At 34.0% G+C, this 25,661-nt stretch overlaps 3 protein-coding genes across 12 annotated transcripts in view; 1 reads left to right on the forward strand and 2 right to left on the reverse strand.

Annotated features, from left to right (window-relative positions):
- Positions 1 to 1,535: 1,535 nt before the first annotated feature.
- Positions 1,536 to 10,999, reverse strand: LOC148611230 (uncharacterized). 2 transcript variants are annotated; one of them, XM_088591543.1, is made up of 2 exons: positions 10,855 to 10,999; positions 1,536 to 2,306 (listed from the first exon to the last, which is right to left on the reverse strand). In XM_088591543.1, exon 2 carries the CDS (start codon positions 2,232 to 2,234, stop codon positions 1,569 to 1,571), a length of 666 nt encoding a protein of 221 aa, XP_088447669.1. In that variant the 5' UTR covers positions 2,235 to 2,306; positions 10,855 to 10,999; the 3' UTR covers positions 1,536 to 1,568. The 2 variants fall into 2 exon arrangements, with proteins under 2 accessions (XP_088447669.1, XP_088447668.1); XM_088591542.1 differs by lacking the exon at positions 10,855 to 10,999 and adding an exon at positions 7,440 to 7,807.
- On the forward strand, positions 7,314 to 14,752 carry LOC148611231 (uncharacterized). Of its 3 annotated transcripts, none has more exons than XM_088591536.1 (2): positions 7,314 to 7,409; positions 11,279 to 14,752. In XM_088591536.1, exons 1-2 carry the CDS (start codon positions 7,317 to 7,319, stop codon positions 14,561 to 14,563), a joined length of 3,378 nt encoding a protein of 1,125 aa, XP_088447662.1. In that variant the 5' UTR covers positions 7,314 to 7,316; the 3' UTR covers positions 14,564 to 14,752. The 3 variants fall into 3 exon arrangements, with proteins under 3 accessions (XP_088447662.1, XP_088447664.1, XP_088447665.1); XM_088591538.1 differs by lacking the exon at positions 7,314 to 7,409 and adding an exon at positions 7,943 to 8,164; XM_088591539.1 differs by lacking the exon at positions 7,314 to 7,409 and adding an exon at positions 10,562 to 10,629.
- Positions 14,753 to 16,691: 1,939 nt separating this feature from the next.
- Positions 16,692 to 25,661, reverse strand: part of LOC148611232 (transient receptor potential cation channel subfamily M member-like 2) — a 67,504-nt gene continuing 58,534 nt past the window's right edge. For 5 of the 7 annotated variants that reach the window (XM_088591547.1, XM_088591550.1, XM_088591544.1 and 2 more), the window contains 2 exons: positions 24,979 to 24,993; positions 16,692 to 21,904 (listed from right to left, as the gene is read on the reverse strand). In XM_088591547.1, coding sequence (XP_088447673.1) covers positions 21,788 to 21,904; positions 24,979 to 24,993 — 132 coding nt within the window. In that variant the 3' untranslated portion in view covers positions 16,692 to 21,787. The remainder of the gene's footprint in view (positions 21,905 to 24,978; positions 24,994 to 25,661) is intronic. The other 2 variants (XM_088591551.1, XM_088591548.1) reach the window with 1 other exon arrangement.

Here is a 25,661-nt window from a genome sequence, read left to right on the forward strand (position 1 = left end):
TTTATGTTTGTGATTTATTTATTTAATCTCTTTAATCAGTTTGTTGATTCTGAATCGAGGCCGAGTCTGTCCATTCTCCCAAGTCAGGGTTTTGAGTCCACTCTCGCTCCCTCAAACCCCTGATATCACTCATTCATATTTAGCGGGTATCGTCCAGCCAATTCCGATTGGTTGCTTCTCCAGGTGAGAAGCACCAATGAAAATTGATTTGACATAAAATGTCCGTAGAAAGGTACAATGACTTGAGTAACTGATAGTTGTAAGATGTCACAAATAAATCAATGTGGTCAAAAAATGATAACTGCTGATCCTGTTTAGAGTCTTTAGCAAAAAAAATGAGGTTATGTGTATATAGCCATTTTGTAAGTTATATCGAAGAGTTTCTATTACAAGTGATTTGATTGGATTTTGGATCCGGGTTAAATTTAGGTAACTCACTAGATGGCGCTGGACGATACCCGCTAAATATGAATGAATGATGTCAGGGGTTTGAGGGAGTGAGGGTGGATTCAAAACCCTGACTTGGGAGGATGGATTCTGTCAGAATTATGCAGTTCAAGCCACCATTAGCGTAACTACCAACAAAACCATTATACTATAGCTAGCAACAATTTAAGTGGTCAACGACTCTTAACCAATATCATGACCAGTCCAATTTTAACAACTGAAGAGGGTACAAATTCGTAGGAAAAGTGAGCACTTAAAGGTATACAGCAATACAAGCTGTGAAGCAAATGTCTCGTCAGTTAGCAATTTACCAAGGGTAAATATACTGCCTTTAAACCACAGGTACTTTGGGTCAGAATTTTTTGTAAAAAAAACAGAAAAAAAAGAGCGAAATCATGTGTTAGTGCACTTACACTATTCATTTGAAGTTTGTTTTCTAATATATGAGAGTTTTGTCCTATAAATCAGTGGACCCCCATATATCAGAAAACTGCATATGGATAGTTTAATTGCAATATTTGTTGTTGTAACACATGATTTCGTAGTTTTTTGTCTTCGAAAAAAAAAAAAAAAACGACCCCAAGTACCTGTGCTTTAAAGTAGTGTATAATATGAGTAAAGTAATATAATACTAGACTATGTTATGCCTCCGCGCTCCACGTGGACACAACTGTTAATACATTTTCTCAAAGTTTCATTTTAATTGCGCAAGCGCTTTTGAGTTATTAAGCAAAAACTTGTAACCCCCCATTTGTTATAAATAAACTTCTGTAACCCGAAAGTGCAAAAATTGAATTTTTCAAACCATTAAAGGGACTGTTTACTACTACATATTTAAATATACTTTCCCATAATTTCGTTTCAATTATTTAGAGCGTTATTAGTTATTGTGAGAAAAGTGAAAACTTCCCCTTTTTATGAATAAATTTCCGTAACTCAAAAAACGAAAAACTAGATTTAAAAAAAATAATTAAAGGGGGCTTTCCACTAACACTTTCTCAAAGATTTAAGTTAACTTGTGCAAGCGTTTTCAGTCATCTTGCAAATACGCCCGGGACGAACTGGGAAAAAATATACAAACGAACTACTTGTTGCGGGGCATAAACCGTGTGCATATACTTTTACACTATATGAAAACACTGGCTATTTTTAACGATGCGAGAGAAATTGTCAATGTTGACTTCCTCGTCGTCGAAGAACAAGATATTCATACCAAGTTCTCTTTTCGACATTTCTAATGTGCCCATTGCGGAGTCTACCATATCTCCACCGAATTCAAGGTCCTTTAAATGTCGATCGTAGGTCTCAAATGTGCTCACGGCGGAGTCTTCAGTATCTCCATCCACTTCAAGGTCATTTAATTGCCGATCGTCGGTCGAATATGTTCTACTTTCACGGTATAGGTCTAGGAAGGTCTCCGCCTTGTCATATCCACATATAATTATGTTTCCTTTCCGAGTATACTTATCCGGAACAACTTGGATTTGATCCGACGGTTCTGTAAATAGATCCTCCAAGTCAAGTCTGCCGACTTCTATCAAAAGAGTTTCTAAATTCATTTTAGACGGTCTTATTGCGCTGATTATGAACAACTGACAGTGTTTCTCAGATTTCCATTTCTGGAGGACGTTTTTACTCACTCCAGGTTTTAAACTTCGGTTTGCAATATCATACTGCTTCAGTGTATTATCCCAATCAAAAACAATAGCAGCTGATGAAGGAACGGACACATTACTCATTTCTTTAACAGATATTTTGTCGATATTGCCAACGCGTTTGTCATCCATTTTAGGGTTTTGATTCAAATCCTTATAGCATCATCTCTGGTAACTGTTCATTGCATCTTTGCAGAAAGTTATCTGAAAATGAAAATTAATGTTTATTATAAGTTTAGTAAATGTTTTATTATTATTATTATTATTATTATTATTATTATAGTACAACGAAATGTTTCGCAGGGTACAGCTTTAAAAACTGCATGGGACAGGTACAGACACAACAGTTTGAATTCGGATTGTAATTAGTTATTTAACACAGCATATTTTTTGCGTTGGTATATAAAAAAACCCAAATATTTGGATGTCCTTGACCGACACTGTTTAAAACGTTTTGCATTGTATCGGAAGTGTTAGTAAATTAGTCATAATAGGAAAAAATATTACGATGGCAGCTTCACTTAGGTTTTTTCTTGGTACTTTTTCGATTCTTAAATCAACCAATTTGAATATTTAGTGAAGAAGTAATATATACTAAAACTACCCTAGTTTAGATGTTTGTTTGTTGGGGTTTAACGTCCGAGCAGCAATATTTCAGCTATATTCAGCCAATCCATAGTTTAGAAGTCATAACAAGTACTGAAAGGCAAAAACAAAAAACAAAAAAACCATAGTTTAGAAGTCATAACAAGTACTGAAAGGCAAAAAAAAAAAAAAAAAAAGATTTTATCTGAATCAATCGCCCCAGAGTCCTATAACCGCTTTTTGATTTACAGCGACGGATCCAGAGTGGGTGCAGGGTGCCGGCACCTCCTCTCACCTTTCATTGGAAAATTTGTCATTTTCATGTGCAAAATTGACAAAAAAGGCAAATAATGTTATAGGCTAAAAACCACTAATTCCACTTCCCATAGGCTTCTATGCTAATTTCACAATATTCAATGGCTTCTCTGGACTTTACCTTAACTTTAACCTGCAGATGACTATATATCAGCATGATTCTACATATGTCAGCTTACAATCCTCAGAATGGCATGTGGGGTTAGCAGACTTGCAGTGCAGTACTGGTCACCCGAAGTGAAGGGTCTATAAATAGCATGGGAAATCCCAGTGTTTTCACAAGATAGGGGTATATTTAGAAATCATTATGGAGATTAGGCTTCACATCACAAGAAGCAAAATGCACCTATAAAATGTACAGAAATGTTTTTCCTTTCAGAAACTGTTTAAATTTTTAAAATAAGATGAGAACTTTTTTCACAGCACTATGAGGAACAGGGGTAATTTCTGCGTAGGACTATTTTTGCCTACGTTCCAAATGCTCATTGGTTGAATTGGTGGTCTGTAACCTAAAGAGTCACTTTTTGTCTTAGAAAAAATAAATAACTATACAGGTATCTTCCTACACACATACTGAATGCATTTGCAAAGTTTCAGTGAAATGTGACAAGCACTTTTTTAAATATTTGATTTTTAAATATAGGGTAACCAAGTTGTGCGAGCAAAAAAGTGAAAATATTCTACCATACTGAAATGCATTAAATATTTGCAAAGAACTTTTTCTGACTTTTCAAATAAAAAATATCAATCACAACTTGTTTTTTAACAATATTAATGAAGAAATAGTTTTAAAAGTAATCATTTTCTGAGAAATTGGTCTATTTTTAAAAATTTATTTCTGACATGCCTCCCCCTTTTTCTTGATCACATGTCAAAAATCCTAAATCTTTAAATTTTCACAAAAGGTGATATATTTGTCTTTAAATTTGTAAATACAGTGTTTTCACATTAAAACATGACCAGTAAAGGGCACCTAAAGCAAAAAAAGTGCTCAATAATGGATTTTCCATGTTGCCATAGGGGAATGCTTATATGGCCTTAACCGCAGTAATGAAAGTGAGATTTTCCTCATTTCTAACCTAATTTTTGCTCAAATCTACACAAAACTTGATTTCAAGTGCTTATTACTACCATATTTAGGTAAATATAACCCTCAAAGTTTAATATTTGATATTTTTACTAAATTTTCTACACTTTTTACAAGATAGGACATAAAAATCAGCCAAAAAGACCAATTTTCCATAATTTGGACCTATAACTTAAAAAAATGCATATTTTGAAGGATTTTTATAGTGTATTCCTCTCATGGCAAAGTTAACAAGATCTTCAAGTAGTTTAAAGCTATTTCAAGAAACTTTTCATTTTGCCATGGCTTCATCTTCAGGCTAAAAACCACTAATTCCACTTCCCATAGGCTTCTATGCTAATTTCACAATATTCAATGGCTTCTCTGGACTTTACCTTAACTTTAACCTGCAGATGACTATATATCAGCATGATTCTACATATGTCAGCTCACAATCCTCAGAATGGCATGTGGGGTTAGCAGACTTGCAGTGCAGTACTGGTCACCCGAAGTGAAGGGTCTATAAATAGCATGGGAAATCCCAGTGTTTTCACAAGATAGGGGTATATTTAAAAATCATTATGGAGATTAGGCTTCACATCACAAGAAGCAAAATGCACCTATAAAATGTACAGAAATGTTTTTCCTTTCAGAAACTGTTTAAATTTTTAAAATAAGATGAGAACTTTTTTCACAGCACTATGAGGAACAGGGGTAATTTCTGCGTAGGACTATTTTTGCGTACGTTCCAAATGCTCATTGGTTGAATTGGTGGTCTGTAACCTATAGCATTTTGTGAGGAATCCCGGCTTACACCCCTCTTTTTCAAAGTGTCTAGTAACCAGGGGCGGATTCTAGCGGGGGCGTGGTGGGCGTGCCCCCTAAAATTTGCAAAGCATGGGTAGATTTAGGCCGTTTTAGGTTGAAACTTCAATTTATCACTAATTTTACCACAAAAGATATTTACATTGCACCTACTCTAGAAGAATATTTCAAAAATATAACCTCAAAACAATTTTTCCTCGCTCCGCTCGACGAAATTTTAACTGTGGGCCCCCTACTATAAAATCCTGGATCCGCCCCTGGTAACGGACGATCTGTACCAATAAAGGGTGCACTATATAGTTACATTAAGCTGCGCTGTTTCGCACACCAAGTTACCACCGTCAAATTTTGTAAAACTTATAATTAAAAGTTGAAATTTGGTGGATATATTGTTTAAACGTAGTTAAGCATTTATACATAGACAGATGTAATATATGTAATGGTAAACAGGTGTAATTTTAAGGAAGAATGGTATCCAGAACGTTTCAGTCCCCCGCCGTATTTGGTTCTCTCCTCAGCATCAGATGGCTGATTTTCAAAATACCTTATTTCGCACGAACTTTTGGAACTAAAATTGTGAATGAATGAATCAAAAAGGGTCTTATTATTATTTTTACCCTTTTTCCACCTACTGCATGCATACTTTCATCCTGTGGCAGTGTCTAAGTGACTGATATTTTATAAAACATAGTAATTGGCTGTTAGTTTTGGAAAGGCACCCCAGATTTGTACTAAAACTCAGTAATATTTTTTTCAGTATGTACCATGGCAACTGGATTTTACAACAATAATCACTAAATTACTTATAAATGACTTGAACCTCCACACGCCACGAATTTCAAAAATATGTACTTTTTTATGACATAACACTAGAAATTTCTATGAGGACTGCCTTAAAACAGCTTTATTTCAACAAAATGAGACCAAATTTTTAGAAATGACTTAACTGTATTGTACTACATTATGGCAAGTTTTTGGGAACCCTACATCTGAAAAAATAGGATTCTCACCATAGAAACCACAATTTCTTCTGTAGGTTAAGGTGCACTGAGTCAGAAAATGTAGTTTATGTCAAGAAATTTGTTTAGTGCAAATAAGTCCTTAGCACCAAATTTTATGAAGTTTCATTATGTCAAATGTGAGGTCATAGAAGATATTCTTGTATCTTCTTGCGATATGTGCTATTTTAAACACTTTTAAGTAAAAAATGTCACTTCTTTAGCTTATAATAAATAAAATGGATAACCGAACAAACTTTTTCTGTGCAAATAAGTTTTGCAATGCAGAAAAGAAAGTCAAAACAGGCCTTTTAGTACCCAGTCTTAAGCTTTGGGAAAACTCCATGATTTTCTATACTTTCATCCTCATATGCTATTTTTGGGGTATGAAAACCAATGATGAGGTAAAAAAACATCAAATAAATACTGTTTTCAGTGCCTGGAGTGTGAAAAAAATCTGTCTTAATGTGTTTTCTCATTTTTGCCATGTACACAGCCTTTTTCATTAAATGAATGCATGTAGTAGAACACAAGGCAGAATTATTCCCAATCTGGGGGAGCAGACCAAGTATTAGATTTGCTCTAGAATCAGTATCCTATGTTCAATTTTAACAAATCTGGTATTTTTTAATTCCATACAAATAGAGCTTCCCAAAAGTCACAAGACATACACCACTTAAAAAGTCCCCTTCTCCTTAAGAGTGCACTATACAGTTACATTAAGGCACACTGTTTCGCACACCCCATCAAATTTTGTATAACTTATAATTAAAAGTTGAAATTTGGTGGATATATTGTTTAAATGTAGTTAAGCATTTTTACATAAACAGATGTAAGATATGTAATGGTAAACAGGTGTAATTTTAAGGAAGAATGGTATCCAGAACGTTTCAGTCCCCCGCCATTTTTGGTTCTCTCCTCAGCATCAGATGGCTGATTTTCAAAATACCTTATTTCGCATGAACTTTTGGAACTAAAATTGTGAATGAATGAATCAAAAAGGGTCTTATTATTATTTTTACCCTTTTTCCACCTACTGCATGCATGCTTTCATCCTGTGGTAGTGTCTAAGTAACTGATATTTTACAAAACATAGTAATTGGCTGTTAGTTTTGGAAAGGCACCTTTGATTTGTACTAAAACTAAGTAATATTTTTTTTCAGTATGTTACCATGGCTACTGGATTTCACAACAATAATCACTAAATTACTTATAAATGACATGAACCTCCACACGCCACGAATTTCAAAAATATGCACTTTTTTATGACAAAACACTAAAAATTTCTGTGCAGACTACCTTAAAACAGCTTTATTTCAATAAAATGAGACAAAATTTGCAGAAATGACCTAACGGTATTGTACTACCTAATTAATACATTATAATCCATGCATCGATTACATGTTACAATACGGATATTTTTCAATGATATTCCGTCAACGCGCTGAATTTAAAATTCATGCTAAATATAGAGATAGTGTTTACAACAACCAATTCAACGAACTACTACTCAGTTTGGTATGTAAATTTATTGATACAAGCCCTTACCCCAAACGTTTATCTATAAAATTTTGTTGTGTTGGCTGTGGACAACGGCTTTCTACAGTTTATGTAGCCTGGAAAGGGAGATAACTAATTCAAATGACGAGTCCTGTCGTTTCCCTTTTGGTTATACTGGACCTTCTAAAATACGTCCGTAGTATGTTGAGAAAGAAAAATGCACCCGTAGATTATATTTGTCAAAACCTCATATGGGGTAGGCATTGTCTAAATCAGCGAGCATCGTGAGCTTTACCATACATGTGCCGTCTGTGCGAGACTCGTAAAAATAAATACTTTACATTTTTCATCCCTTAAGGGCATCTCTAGCAACAACCATTTGTTCAGTTTTGGCCTGTCAGGTCAAACTGTACAGATACCGGAAATATTACAGTTCTCCACGGATGGTGGGAATATTTTACACATCATGTGACGTAAACAAAATTCTGACGACACCTGCAAATTCCAAACAAGAAAATGATTGCCTTTTTTATCTTAGAAAAGCTATGATTCCATTTTGATAATACAATCGGAAAACACGTGGATACACGTACGTACATCCACGTGTTTCCCGATGTTTTTATAAACATAACATTCACTTCTTTAAGTAGGTAAAACAAATTAGAAAAGACTTGAAAACTATTGAAACCGTATTGGGATCCACAAACACACATGGATGATTTAGGGTTCTTTTATTGATAAGGCAGATTGGAATCTCTCAAATAGATGAAAAGGTCAGGTTAATTGTCTGGTACAATACAGTATGACACATATAAAACCTCAAATACAAGTTCCAGAAACTCAGCAATACAACTAAACTTCCAAAGTAGATTTATGTTGAAATACTAGGCAGAAACTATAGACTAAGTTATAAAAAAATCTCAAGGAAATCAATATGTCTGCCATCCAGCTCAGCAAACTCAAAGAGAATAATACTCACATTCCAAAGGAAAAGAGAAATTTAAAGTACATGTGACCTGAATAGACCAATAAATAAAAGAGAAATAAAGAGTTCTATAAATAGCTCATCAGCTGATAGGTAAATCCATCAGTCAAAGTGAATGATTATTAATTACACTGATGCAAGTAACAACATGTATACATTTTAATATAAATGTGAGTAAGTTTTAATAAACATATAAACCATTCGTTTATTAATCTCAAATCATATATCATATAATAAATAAAATACAATACAAAAATATATAGAAAGAGTAACATTAAATGAATATTATATCCACAGTCAATTCCTGGTTAAATTCCACTCTGCCACACTATCAGAAAAGATGAATTCATTTTTACTGAAACGTAATCTTAACCTATATTTTTTTTATTTGTTTGATTGAAGGAAGTGATGAATTTTCTCCGTAAGGACAGTCACTTTTCGTTACTTCCGGGACATGACTTTTATTCGTTAGTATATGGGGAACCTTACGGGAAATTACGGGAAAGTACACGTAATAACAGTAGAGCTCACACCGCTTGGCGGCGCTCGCTATTTAAGGCGGATTAGGAGCGGGTGTTTCTTATGTTTGAAAAGTTGTTTAAAGATTATTTAGACAAAAAAGGAAATCATTGGACTCTGGTTAATCATTTTGTGGATTAGGATGCAGTTCCCTGTCCTTTCCCGGAACTTGTTCCCATTTTAAAAATGCCAGTGTATCAAAGTTCCGACTGAATTCTTAAAATGTTAGGCGTGATATGCATGTGTTCATCGTCGTTAACTATTTTTAAAATATCTTCTCCTTTAGCTGACACTACTGGACCATTTGAAGGCAAACTTAGTATAAGTGTTCCTCGGGGTATTCTACCTTGAACTGGTGTGTGGATTTTTATCTGTTGAAAAATATGGCCGCTGTTACTAAAAATAGGCCAGATGGTCTGTCTTCACCTCTTTTAAATTATTTCAAAAACCGTCACAAAGGGTACATGTATCTTCTCTCGGCAAATTTAAAGTAAATCTTACGACCCTTTTAAGAGTTATTTCCAATTTAATGTCATTCTTACATTTTTTACATGTTCGCTTGTTAACTTGAAAAGACTATTAATAATAGCAGTTAGCTTAAAGGAAGTTAATTCTCCATCATAAAGAGGATATCGTTCAGCTATCATCAGTCAGAATTTTAGAAAAATTGGATGGCCTTATATGGAGTTATTGCCCCTTAAATTGCATATTGTTTTGAATCTTATTATTTATTTATTTGTTAAAATCTCTTCATCTGAAATAACTAAACCAAATGGAAACAAACATGGTGTTCATATTCTTTGCGTTATCCCGCATTGAACAGATGTGGGAATATTTCAACAGATGTGGGAATATTTCATCCGACATTCTTGACCGCTGTTCCAAAAAAAAAAAAAAAAATAGACTGAATGGTGTGGGAACAACATATGTTCGCCAATATTTCTAAAACCATTAGGTTTAGACAAATTACATCTGTAAAAGTGTTCAGCAAGATGAAATCTATCCATGGTGAAACTTCTGTGAAATACTTGTGACCCATGTAAAACTGATTGCCCATTTTTGACCTTTTTTTGGGGGGGTTATTTTTGTGTCTTAATTTCTTAAATCAGCGTCTCTGAAATACATTTTTATCAAACTTCGTAAACATGGCTCTGAGGCTAGTGCGATGATTTTTACCCGTTGACAATCACTGTCCAAGCAACAGTTTTTTTTAGATTAAAAGAAAAACGTTTGGTTTAGACCAATTCTGACCGGTTAAAGTATTTTTTTTTGTTTTCATCTCTCAGAAGTTTTGACCTCAATGCTCTTTACAAATGATCTAATGTTTGTGTTGCTCCAGTGGGTTGCTGGAATGTTAGTATAGGGGCCACTTATATTGAACTTTTTGTTCCAAATAGATGTAAAACGACTTCAATTCCCCAGTTGAGCGACTCAGGCTCTTTGAAGCCTCTAGTTGATAATAACATTGGTATGTACATGTATATGCACGTATGCACATTAGCGGATCCAGGGCTGAGAGGGGGACAAAAATGAACAAATAATTAGCCCGGAACATCCCTTTTTTCATGACTCCCCCTTTTCATAATCTCCAGGTGAACGAGTCGGCTCTAAATAGAATGACCCCAACAATAAGTGTCATTTGAAAATACACCCTTACTGAAGTATTATTAGATATGACACAAAACCGCTATCAAAACGTTCAAGATAGATACTTCCATCTCATAGTCACCTTCGGTAAGAGTGGTATATTGTTATTTGAGATGGGTTATTAGAACTGTAGTATGATATGCCTTGTGAGATAAAATTTGAAACGTTTAGCTTGTAGATTTGATCGTTTTCTTGTATACAATTTTTATATACTAATAGTCTAGTATCTAATGAAAGTCATGATGGTATAAATAGTTATACATGTAATAAGATTAAGTGCATCTGATTAATACGTATATAATATAATCTTACCATGAATCACTTAAAAGTACATGTATAAAACTGCCTTTAGAAAAGTTGCTGACGTTTAATAATTTGCCTATGTAAACATGTACGTCCAACCTGGCCGATGTTCATATAAATGTATGTGTCCAGCTATTACGGATATCGTGTACTCCTTTTTGACATTTCTAATTACGTGTACATGTAAATACAGCTACGTGTATGTAATATATTGTAATTTGTTTTCCTTTGTCAGTTCCGTTTTAACTAAGCATACATGATTCTCCGAGGTCATTTTGATGTAAAAGACTTACAGACTTACCAAAAACACATGGACAGTAATCGAAGTTTTTTTAATACATGTAGATCACGTGTCTTTCGCCGATCAACTTTAATCCTTAAACAGTAGATCAATTTGAAACTTACTTTTCTATACTTTTGTGTCTCTTTTCAGATCAGAATGTCGGACATAGAAACATCAGAACCGTTTTACACTGAGAAACGCGAGATGGAATGCCAGACAGAAAACATTGAGGCTTACTTTAACAACAATGTAACCGAAGACCAACAAGATGATTTATACGGACTTATTACTTTCCCTCCCGGAACATTTGATGGCGTTGGAGGAAATTCGGGTGAACACAACATAAACTCGAAAAAGGATGATTTCACGATTTCTTCAAAAACCTTGTTGCGTGCAACAAAAGTGATAACACCCAGAAAATTTATGGACCATACGTCACAAACTTTTGCCACAAGTATCCATACTGATCTGCAAAAAGACAAAGACCGGCCTTCTAGCGAGAATCATTGTATTAATACATCATCTTATACAAAGAAAGATTTAATCTCGAGGACGCCATTCTTAACTATAAATCGAGAAACACTTGCTTTACCGGAAAGTTCCAATATGATGACTTCAACTGAAAGATATTCCCAGTCTGTTAGGTGTCGTAAGGTTGATGGTTTAGCAAATCTATGTATAGCAGATATGAATCAAGCAAACCATTTGAACAATCAAGATTTTTCCAAAATAAGTTCTGTTGTTCCTGTAATACAGGAATCACAAGATAAACAAGTCCATCAGGCGTCAGACACAAATGGGCATATCAAAAAGTCTCCCAATGTGGACGAATTAACAATGAACACTCCACCAGTGAATACAATGCAGGAACTTCCAGGTGATGTAATTAACACAATTTTGAACTCAATACCGAATTCTTCTCAAACTCAATGTCCAATTAAAATTGTTAACCTTAACATTATCAAGGACAACCTAGTAGGTAGAAGCGGTTTCGATGAGAATTTAGAGGTCACCAAATCTCCAATAAAATTAATTGTAATGGACTCAGCAAAAGAGTTAAAGCTTGATTTTTCAAAGATTCCTCTTCCACTTCAGTCGGAAGTAATTTCTTCAGTTGAATCTGGTAGAAGAAATGATATTGATGTTAAATTAACCGAAATTCCAGACTCTCATAACGAGGCTAAGACGCCAGGTGAACTTAAAAAGGATTATCAAACAGTTGTTGCAGAGTCATGCCCTCTAAACCCTAATGAATACCATGAAATGCTTAAAGTAGCCAATAGGACCCGTCGTACCCAAAACGAACTGGCAAATGTAGAACAAATTAAGAAAAGATACAAATGCGATGTTTGTCCAGCCTCATTCACAAAAAGTTGTAACTTAAGCGCTCACAAGAGGACCCATACTAATGACAAACGATTCAAATGTGATGTATGTAAAAAGCGGTTTTATGTAGGAACAAAACTCCGCGCACACATGCGCATACACACGGATTCTAGACCCTTCACATGCGAGATATGTCATAAATCGTTTAGAGAATTAGGAGTATTGAAAAATCATCTACTTACGCACAGTGACAATAAGCCATTTGAATGTACCGTTTGTCAGAAGAGATTTAATCGAAAGAGTAAACTTGATATACATGTAAAGACCCACAGCAGTGACAAGATTTACAAGTGTGAGTTTTGTACTAAAGCATTCTCATTGATTCACTACTACAGACGGCATGTCAAAAGTCACGCTCCTACTAAAGAATTTGTTTGTCAGACTTGTAACAAAGGATTTCATTTGAAAGAGAGTTATAAATTCCACCTTCTCACCCACGATGAAACTAAGAAAAAGCGTTGTGACTTGTGTTTGAAGACGTTTATCAAAGAGATACAGCTCCGACAACACAAGTGCTCAGGGACTCCTGTGCAGTCGACCATTTTCAATTGTGAGAAATGTGGTGAAACATACACGACTATGTCACGCCTTCGTTTGCATATGAAAGAACACGAGGGAGGTAAAGTTTTCAAATGTGACTTGTGCCATAAAGGATTTCTTCAAATGTGCATGCTGAAACGCCATATGGTAGTCCACACGGTGCGGAAGCCTTTCAAATGTAAGCTTTGTAACAATGAATTTGGTTGGCTGTCTAGCGTTCGCGCGCATATTGTACGTGCTCATCACAAGGGTGTCGTCGGTGATCAGTTCATTGATACAACATCAACCTCAACTGGTCATCAGGCTGTTTTTAACTGCCCTATATGTAAAGAAGATATAGTAGAGGCCGACATGGATTCACACGAGCTTGTTCATAGGGACACCCCGACTACCCAGAAAATTGACCCTGTAATAAGTATAGACAAAACTTCACAAAACCATCATGTCAGTTTTCCAGTTGATGCTGTAGAACCTGAGGTCACAAGTACCCTACAGCCACTAACTAGTTCCAAAGATAAAACTTCAGGTGTACCAGTGATGATACAGGTAGAAAATCAAGTTTTCGCTACACATACGCCTGATGGCGCTGAAGACAAGTTCCAGTGCGAAATATGCCGTAGGGTCGTAGAAATGTCAGAGAAAGCGGAACACGATCGGCTTCATATACAGTATCCATATACGTGTTCGTTTTGTTACATGAACTTCGAATCGGAAGTGTTTCTGGTGAATCACATACAAATTCATAATGGAGATAAACCGCATAGATGTAACAAATGTGGAGAGAATTTTGCCAATTTACATCAGTTGGCGGTTCATAGACAAGATCATGAGTTGGAGGAGAAAAAGCCACATAAGTGTGTTGAATGTGGAAGACGGTTCCGTCAGAAGTCTGATCTGAATCAACACATGCGTACACATACCGGGGAAAAACCATTCAAGTGTGATGAATGTCCAGAAAAGTTCGCTAGAAACGATTATCTGAAGCGGCACAGATTGAGATGCCATCGTAAGGAAGAGATGTTAAAATGTCAGCATTGTCCAAGAAAGTGCCACGATTCGTATCAATTGAATCGACACATAAAATATTCACATATGCCAAAACCGTTCTCTTGTACCATGTGTAACAAGAAGTTTGTTCATCAGTATGAACTCACTACGCATACTAAAAGCCATAACGAAACAAAGCCGTTTATATGCAAGTGTTGTTCTAAAGGCTTCCAAAAACGAAAACTTTTGAATAAACACTTAAAGAAAGAGCATCCTGATATAGAATCTCGAAAAGATGTAGTTAGCAAGTATATTTCATACAAAGAATCGTCTGACATTGGTGATACAGACGTTGACTTAAATTTTTTCTTACTTCCGGGGGATAATCAGCTGTCATCCAATGGACAAAATGATACATTGCAGTTTGAATTAGAAAGCCATAAACAAAATGTTGAGGCAAGTATCGTAGAAGTTCCAAAAGATACATGTAAGGATACTGATAACGTTACTTGTAACACTTAAGGACAACTATTTTTCAAACAAAGAGCCACCGAAAAGACTGTTCACAACCTGAACACGGACTTTCACATTACAGAACTGTGAACTAGACACTGGAATATTTAAAAAAAATACAGCTATCGATAGACGATGTCGATGAAGGATGAAATTCAGCATTTGAGATATAAACAAATAAAATATTGTTATGTTAAATTTTCATGTTTCGTCCATATGTGCAGGAAAAGTGTCATTTAAAGCATAGAATTTATTATCTGAATGTGATCCATATGTCTAACTACAGGATTACGAGTACACTAACAATGAAATATTGCTGCTCGGACGTTAAACCCCAACAAACAAACAAAACAAACAATGTAAGAACACTCATTTTCATCTGATTGATAGATAAACGAAGCATAGGAAATGAAGGCTGTAAAAATATGCTTAACAAACCTATTATAAAAGCAATTTAACAACCAGGGAAGTATTACTTAATCTTACCAAGTTTATGCCCAGGTTTATGATTTCAATATGATAGAAATAGAACTCTCAATATACCCATTTCTGTACACATTGTGGAAGACATTTTAACTTTCATTGGGATGTTTTTAATTTTGAAAGTAACAGTAATGTGCTGTAAGGAAAACTGTCATAAAATTACGACCAAATGTACAGACTGTGTTAAAATAATAAAATGACCCCAATTTTTTTTACTGATGTGTGTGAATTTTTAGGGCTCATCATATGAAAGAGTAATCAAGGGAACCAAGGTTATAGAGGTAATCAAAAGAATGTAATCCAGGGACAAAGACCAGACTTGGAAAACAGACATACACAACAAAGAACATAAAGTAACTAAAATCATACATACAAAGTAACAAAAGTAAATGAGGAACTCGGACTCCACTAAAAACTGGGAGCATGGACCAGGTGCATCGGTAGGGTAAGCGTCCTCTGCTTTTCTAGAAACACCCGCCGAGTTGCTCATAAAAAGTCAAGTCCGGGGTAGACAAACGAGGAAAGGAAAACTATGACCCGTTGAATAAATCAGTTTTCATGGTGCTGATGGATACACCATAACGATCCACGAATTCATGATGACGACCATAAAACTTCTGTAGTGATGACTTCAATCTTGTAGCAACATACACCTGTTCCAGAAGCCTATTTGTTAGAGTTCTAGCGCGATACAAAAAGTCTGCGTAGTTTCGGCAAGCTCTGGCATAACGTACGAGTTGTGATATGAACACTCCATACGCAGGAGCCGAAGGGATGTTGCCACAGATGAAAGGAAAGTTGACAATTCTGAATGAAAAGTCATCACGTTTGTCTTAAAGTTTGGTCAATAGTTTTCCTTTACCATCGATTTCTAAGTGTAGGTCAAGATATGAGGCTGACTTCACAGTGTCTGTAGTATCTTTTATCTCAAGTTCTTTTGGGTAGATGCGATGTATCAAATCCCCGAAATTAGGATTGTTTAAAGATAACATGTCATCTTTATAGCGGAAACTGAGATTGAAGGATCCAGCCAAACAATATTCTTTCTTTCTGATCATATGAACTACATGTATGACTAAGTCATGACATCAAATAACAATGTACATTGTAGTCCACAAGACAATATTGCTGAGATCGATAGTACGAAAAAAAAAAGACAAATTGTTCAAGCAGTTACCAAAGGGAACCAAGATTGAGCAGACATCATTATAGCAAGTGATCTCTTGAACAGACATCAAAATAGTAAGTGATCTCTTGAGCAGACAACAAAATAGTAGTGATCTCTAAGTGTAAGTCGAGATGAAGGTGACGTCATAGTGTCTGTATAGTGTATAGATGACTTATCATCTTGACACAATCCTACTTCCGGGGAATTTATACATTGCATCTACCCAAAGAACTTGAAATAAAAATTGTATGGCAGAAACTTGAGATCAAAGAATCTGGTTTACGATGTTTCTTCTTTTGGATCAGATCAGCTATAAAGCCAGCCTCATAAGGATGAAGGAATAAGTCAGCTTGTAGCGGAGCACAATTTGTTCCCATTGGAACGTGGACCATTTATTGAAAAAACTTGTCCACCAAAGTGGACAAAATATTGTCCCAGACACTTTATATTAAATACACTCCCTGGTTGTCAATAAAACAAATTAAGCATTTTGATAAAATTTTATTTGTATATTAAGAAGATGATTTGAAATTTTTTTAAAGGATGAGGAAATTCTACCAAGTGCAACGTATCTGTATCTAGGTGTACTGTCTTTTCTGGAGTAACAAGGGTGTGTGGTGATCATGAGTTTTGGATTTTAAGTGAGTATAGGGAATTAAATGGAAATGTTACCACTTCCGAGTGTCATGTTTAATCATCATCAGTCTTAAGGTTTTCTAACAGAGAAGAGGGAGAAGACATTATCAACTAGAAAAACTGAGAAATGCTTACTAGGTAATACCCCCTTCCCAGACACAATAAACAAAACCCCAGAAGTCCTTCAGATTTATTTAAGTTTCAGTTCAGAAAAAAAATGTGCATTGAATCTGGGAACAGATTGAAAGAACAATGGACATACAATCATGCTAATTATTTACCTACTTTTATGTGGGGGAATAATATTATAGGATTAAATTAAAAAAACCATCAAACAGAAAACAAAGTTTTTATTATGAAATAAAAGACTGATTTTACCAGTTACATAATGAAATAAAAGACTGATTTTACCAGTAATTAAAATAACTTCACTATGAACAAATAATACATACATGTACAATGCAGGAATGTACAGAATCGAATTAAAATATAATTTATCAAAGTGATGTTATATAAAATATTTCTAATAAGAAATACAACAGGAACGAATCGCATTGTAAAATTCTAGATGAACACACTTAATATCACAACCATTGCCTTGAAACAGGCATTTTTCAATAAATCACTGAATAATAAAAACAAAACAATTATTAGCAGAATCTCTGTACATACTATTTGAAAGTAGTTTTATTCATGTGTATCAGTTATTAGGTCAAAATTCTGAATGTAAATACAGTTAAGAATATGTACATCCATCGTATCTTTAAAAATATCATATACATTGTATTTGGATTTCAATTTATGGTTTGATCAAACAGTAACATCAAAGATAATTGAAACAAGACAAATACATGTCTGGACCTGCACCACCATCATATATTTGTCAGCAAATAAGTGTCTTAATTATAGAGGGACAGACGGAGTGGGGTAGCTACTAGACCGGCTGTCAGTATTGGTGATGCAGTGTGGAGGTACCGTTCCCAACATAAAGTGACAAAAACGGCTAAGTTCAACTTTCACAAAATGTACTAAAATATCTCTATAGTAAGAGGTGCACATCTTCAGCATGTATATAATCACTATGCAAAGTTTGAATAATATTGCTAAAATACTTTTCAAGTTACAGATAAAACAAAGTGAGTACCCATTAATGTTCCAGATTGACACTGTTGTAACACAGGTTAAAACATGAGCATTACTGTATTTTCACAGTACTAAAATTTAGTTCAGTAAAATATTTATAGATATTAATTGTCGTACATTACCAAAATGGGGCAAAATAAAATAGATATAAAATTAACAATTGAACATGACATATGTAAGTCTATCTAACCCTACTGTGTATTAGTCAAACATACTGGGCCAATCAAACAGATTCTACATTGAAATAGTATAACATGCTAAGCCAATCAAACAGATCCTACTATGAAATAGTACAACATGCTGAGCCAATCAAACAAACCCTACATTGAAATAGTCCAACACGCTAAGCCAATCAAACAGACCCTACATTGAAATAGTCCAACATTCTAAACCAATCAAACAGACCCTACATTGTATTAGTCCAACACATCAAACAAGAAAATATTAAATGTACAAAAGCACTTTCTGAAATAAAAACTACATCACAAAAGGAATGCATTGTTGACTTCACAGCTAGATTAATACTTGGATGAACTAAAAGAGTATATATAAAAATATAAAAATAAAACACTATTGAATATCACAGACAGTTTACATCACAGATGGGAGGAGACAGTCATGGATGGATGTTTATATGACTAGTATTAGAGTAATTTTAAAGCTCAACACAAAATTATTTTTCGAAGTCAACGTATTCTTGATCAAACAGTAACGTCTCAGGATTTTCTAAAATTAATGGAAAGCATGTGTATATAGACATCACATATACACATGCTTTCCATTAATTTTAAAGAGACAAATTTCCCAAATGATAAATACACACCATAATGGACCTTGACCTATGTTGTATCATTCATATCATTGTGTTCATACATTCAAGTTCAAACAGATTTGGAAAGTAATTCTTCAATTATCATCCTAAATCAAAAGTGTAACCAGTGGCATGAGGATCACACCTGAGCCATCATGGAGGTTAAAAATGAAGGTGAAAGTTTTTTCTATAAAAACTATACTTAAGTAAAGTGTGTTTTTGCTTAATATACAAATAGAAAATAACGCATCAAATAAAAAAATATGACATCAAAATGGAAAATGGATAAATGTTTCATAAGAAAACCACAAAAAACAAAGTATAAAAATCACAAATATTCCTGAGACAGTTAAGTAACCTTAATCCTAAGAGATTAAGTAGAAATCTATATAAAACAGGAGGTGATTCATGCATGTTAAAAATCACCAAATTACAGACCACAATGTAAACAGTGTTGGTTGTGTAAACACCCCTCCGTGCGAGACCTGATAGGGTAGACTAAGACGTTAAAAATCCCCTCAGTCAGTCAGTTGTATAAACACCCCTCCGTGCGAGACCTGATAGGGTAGACTAAGACGTTAAAAACCCCCTCAGTCAGTTAGTTGCGTAAACACCCCTCTGTGCGAGACCTGATAGGGTGGACTAAGACGTTAAAAACCACCTCAGTATATTTCTGAAATGAAAAATTTATGGATTGTGTATGAAATTGGCACCTTGAAGAACTCTTTCTTGATTTTGTTTGATTTGGTTGATTTTAATGGAAAATGAATTTATGATTTTCTCAAAAATACTGATCTTAATTCAATATTAACTATTATTACGTAAAAATATAGCATATGTAAACTAAATAAGTACCATTTGTTTGGTGGTTTCTCTACACCATGAATCACCTCTACCATAATCAGCATCTGAATTTTATATGCACTTGTACTTAAACCGACAGTGCTACAGTAAATACATGTACATAGGCACGTATCTATATAGTACTAATAGTATCAGTTTGTCATACTATATTCTTGTGATGTCCTCAAATTCTGCATTTTCTAATACATTTTAGGCATAAAATTTAAAAAATAAGCATTCACACAAAATGACACTGCGTTCAAACTGTCTTTGTCTCATCAAAATTTTTTTCTAACATCTCAAAAAACATGAACTAAAAGTTTTTTTCTTCGATAATACATTTTAGGTGAAATGAATATGAAATGCATATGACAACTTGATGGAACAATAATTTCAAACATTTTCAATTTGATTTTAAGGTGCAAGTGAACCCAACATATCACTGGTAATTAGTTTCAAAATATATTTCCAATTTTTTTTCAACAAGAGTATAATATAATTCATACATGATTTCATTATTTACAAAATAAAAACTTTAAATACATATTTCAGTATAAAGAAGACATGATGTCTTCACATTTCTTTAACAAAATAAACTAAAATATGTGTACATCATCAAGTACAACAGATTTTACACTCACAACTTGTTTGTACAATTTGCCACTGTGACATCATCAAGTACAACTGACTTTACACTCAGGCCTTGTTTGTACAATTTGCCATTGTGATGTCATCAAGTACAACTGACTTTACACTCAGGCCTTGTTTGTACAATTCTCCACTGTGACATCATCAACTACAACAGACTTTACACTCAGGCCTTGTTTGTACAATTTGCCACTGTGACATCATCAACTACAACAGACTTTACACTCAGGCCTTGTTTGTACAATTTGCCACTGTGACATCATCAACTACAACAGACTTTACACTCAGGCCTTGTTTGTACAATTTGCCACTGTGACATCATCAACTACAACAGACTTTACACTCAGGCCTTGTTTGTACAATTTGCCAATGTGACATCATCAACTACAACAGACTTTACACTCAGGCCTTGTTTGTACAATCTGCCACTGTGACATCATCAACTACAACAGACTTTACACTCAGGCCTTGTTTGTACAATTTGCCACTGTGACATCATCAACTACAACAGACTTTACACTCAGGCCTTGTTTGTACAATCTGCCACTGTGACATCATCAACTACAACAGACTTTACACTCAGGCCTTGTTTGTACAATCTGCCACTGTGACATCATCAAGTACTGCAGATTTTACACTCAGGCCTTGTTTGTACAATTTGCCACTGTGACATCATCAACTACAACATACTATACACTCAAGCCTTGTTTGTACAATTCGCCACTGTGACATCATCAACTACAACAGACTTTACACTCAGGCCTTGCTTGTACAATTCGCCACTGTGACATCATCAAGTACTGCAGATTTTACACTCAGGCCTTGTTTGTACAATTCGCCACTGTGACATCATCAAGTACTGCAGATATTACACTCAGGCCTTGCTTGTACAATTCGCCACTGTGACATCATCAAGTACTGCAGATTTTACACTCAGGCCTTGTTTGTACAATTCGCCACTGTGACATCATCAAGTACAACTGACTTTACACTCAGGCCTTGTTTGTACAATTCGCCACTGTGACATCATCAAGTACTGCAGATTTTACACTCAGGCCTTGTTTGTACAATTCACCACTGTGACATCATCAAGTACTGCAGATTTTACACTCAGGCCTTGTTTGTACAATTCGCCACTGTGACATCATCAAGTACTGCAGATTTTACACTCTACCTTTTGGTACATTACACCACTGTTAATAAGCCAAACTTAAGTAAATGCATCAATTATTGTACACAAACTGACCATTAAATATAAATATATGTTTTAGTATTTGTAGTTGAGTTTCAATTACTTTGAAGCATGAATAATTGGTACAATAAATAAATAAAAATTACATGTTAATACTTTTTAGTTCAATCAAAACCCCTATGACCACATAACTGAGAAGCATATCAAGTAAGATGGTAGAAATATAAAAAAATGTCACATTTTATCAGCATACTATAAGATGGAAAATGTAATAGCACACATAGCACTGAGTATTGAGATGACCTGTCTTTAAAAAGCAGCATCCAACTTATCAGCCACCTTTTTAACATAATATGCATGAGCTGCATGAAGGGTGAGACTGGCTGAGGCTGTTCTCCATGATACTGCATCCACTGTTTCACCAGCCTAAAAGTAAAATATAAAAACATGTACTTTCAAACAAAATAGTGAAAAAAAGGAATATGAAATGCATTCATCATATTTTCAGAAGTCAGTATCATTTAAAGCTATAATGAAGTATGTCCTTTACAATTTACTGCAGTATGATAAAAACTATGTCTAACCATTGTAATTTTTCAGAATATATCAGAACCATGACTAGCATAATCATTTTATAAAATACAAAGTTTCCAAAAATGACAATGTTGCCCACAACTGTAAGTAACCAAATGGAAATTTTTTTTGAAAGGTACCAAAATTAGTTAACAACTTCTGTGTCATGTGTTTGATATTTCATTCAAATTTTACTCCTTTTCAATTATTTTCAGACCAAAGCTTAGACATATTGTTAAGGAATACCGGTATTCATACAGTTCATTTGTATGGCATATTTACATACACATACATGTTTAATTGAATTATAGTAGTTGTAAACTTGTGTTAATTAAAAACGTTACATAGTTTTGTTTTTTGTTTTTTTATTTAACATTAATTTTATTATATCAAATGTTTCTACAGGTTTAGCCGTAAATAGTTGCAATACTGATCCAGTATAAAGTCAATCAATATTGTCATTTATACTATAGACCACAAAATATAAGAAATGTCTTTTAAAAAATTTTATGGGTATTAGTAATGATGTAAGCTCAACAATAATATTTACATTGAAAATAAGTATGAACTATGAACAAATAATAATCACGTCTGGTAAAACATACCATACATGTATTACCGGTACATGTAAATGCTACAAAGTCCCCTAAAATCTGGTTTCCTATTCATGTAATAATATTGCATGGAGATATGTAAAGTAAGTTAAGGAGGCAGATCTAGGGTAAGGGACATAACTCTTACAAATCATTGTAACGCTTGTATTAGGCATTTTACATCAATTTCATGTAAGCATCAAAAACACCTTGACTGATTTCATTCTGTTTCCAATGAAAGCTTGATAGGCTTTGGTGAAATTGAATATGATACAAACATATCACTGATTTCAAGGGTTATGTCCCTTACCCTAGGTCACCTCCTTAAATCCAAAAAAAAAATTACAACTACCTTTAACAAAACTTACAATAACTATAATTGATGATGTACATGTTACACAATATTATGTTTGCTTAGCATTATATATTATTATCAACCAACATATGACTTGTACAAATATTCTAATGGTATCTACTCATATGTAACATCTATTGATTCAGACTGACAACAAGTAGGTTAGATGAGAAGACAGGAAAAGGGGGTAAAGAGACCAATAATGTAGAGAAAGAGATTAAATAAGAAAAAACACATTCTCTAAGGCTTCATAATATGATGAAGATTAATTTTTGTATTAATCATAAATATATAGTAAAATATATGAGGCACTTGGTGTGAATTCTCCATCTGATTAAAGGACAGTAACTCAAAGGATTTTTATTATATTTCATAAGACTCAAAATGTAAATTCTTTTTTTTTTCTTTTCAACAATTTACTCTTTGCTCAAATTTGGAGTAATTTATGTTTTTTTTTTTTTTTTTTTTTCAAAATAATCCCCCCTCAGTACAATAATGGTTGGCGCCTTACTCAATCTATATAAAAGGTTATAGCGGTAATCAAAAGAATGCAATCCAGGGACAAAGACCAGACATGGAAAACAGACATACACAACAAAGAACATGAAGTAACTAAAATCATACATACAAAGTAACAAAAGCAAATGAGCAACTTGGACTCCACTAAAAACTGGGAGCATGGACCGGGTGCACCGGTAGGGTAAGCGTCCTCTGTTTTTCTAGAAACATCCGCCAAAATCACTAACCAAATCTGAAATCAATCCATCCACAGAAAGACGAAATTCACGACCGAATGATTGACAGATAAGGTTATTCATATATATACCTTACTTATTGGTGGTATAAAATAATGACTGACTGTCAAAATAGACATAGGTTTATGTGTGTTACTGGATACTGTTGGTAGGAAACGGAGGTAAATAATTGATAGCAGTATGGATATAAGATATAAGATTGAGATTTTATAGACACCTGAAGATAATACATTTATTTTCTCAGTAAAATATATACAGTCTACTTCCAAGTAAGTTATAGGTATAGCAAAGCTCCTATTACATCTTTTTTCATGCAGTGCATACACAACATCATAAGTATGTTATTATCCTTCTATTAATAGGGGAATAACTGTGTGAGATTTTTTTTTATTTCTATTATAAGTGTTCCTTAAGTTGTTTACATGTATGCAGTTGTAAAGTATTGGTTCTATATAAGGGACTAAAAGGGTGATAGCATGTACATTACATGTAGAATGATAGCATGCACATTACATGTAGAATCAATTTAAATGGTATATAAAAGTACTGTAAAAGTATCAATTCTCAGTGTGTCCTAATTTTTGCTATTTTCATGGTGGACAGAAAAGTGCAAAAAGTGATACCATAGAAATTGATTAATGACACTATCTAATGCTGACCACTTTTTTTTAAAACAGCAAAAATTGTTACCTGTGAATATATTCACTTGACAGAATCTGCAAAAATTAGCACTGGCTAAATTAATACGTTTACAGTATCTGCATTTAACTCTTTGTTATTATCACTTCTTAAGATCAGGAAATAAATACATGTATCATAATAGCATTAAGATTTAAACTACAAACTTTGTTAAAATTCAAATTCTCACATGACCTATAAATATACAACCTAATCAATTAAGCAGAATCATTATAAGTGTTAGTGGCATTTTTTCACTAAAGAGGACAAATCATAACTTAATTAATACTACATGTATTACAATAATTATATAATAAGGCTTCTAATATTTGTTATCATCAAGCGAAATGCTTTATGTTGCATTTTTTATCAGAACCTAAACTAAGCAAAGTTAAATTCCATGAGATGACAATACAGTGTGAGAATAAACATGCCAGGAGCTCCAGGAATTAATTTTGCACGTTCCAAGCATTTCATATGATACCCTAATTTCTTGTTCAGATTTCTCTGGTGCAACAATATGGTTACAGTAATCTGTCTACTTACTCTTAATCCACCTTGCTATAAATAATCACAGGTAAAGAGGTGAAAATTTGAACTTAATCAAAGGTATAACTAAAATACCTTGCTATATATAATCAAAGGTAAAAAAATTAAACAAATAATCACAGGTAAAGCTTTAATGCCTTGCAATAAACGATGACAGGTAAAGCCATAATGCCTGGCTATATTGTGTAAATAATATCAGGTGAATGCTAAAAGTAACTTTCTTTAAAAATCAAAGGGGAAAACTTAAAAATACCATGCTCAGTGATTGGGAAATGCAGTGGCCATGGACCATAAGCACATTAAAGTAAAAGGATTTTCATTAAAATTTCAAATATTTGAAAAAATATGCTGAAGTTAGCCCATTTCAAGAAATTCTTTTCAATCACTGCATGCTGTAAATAATTAAAGGCAACCAATTACTTTTCACACTTCATAATGGATGTAATGGTGACCCTAAATTGTTTTGCTTACTTAAATTAAATCCAAAGTAAAGCAATGGAAAATTAATTACATACATCGAAATCTGTCAAAACCAAATCATTGTTAGAGTTTAAAATTAGTTCAGTTTAGACAGGTGTTTAATTTACTAAGGTTCATTTTACAAAGGGACTTAAAAAATGTCTTGTTTAGACAGGTTTACAGATTCCTGTAAACATACTAATTTTCGCTATATTCACTGT

The sequence above is a fragment of the Perna viridis genome, chromosome 7, assembly GCF_037379345.1.
Source record: "Perna viridis isolate PV_CMFRI_1.1 ecotype Kerala chromosome 7, ASM3737934v1, whole genome shotgun sequence".
Lineage (NCBI taxonomy): Eukaryota > Metazoa > Mollusca > Bivalvia > Mytilida > Mytilidae > Perna > Perna viridis.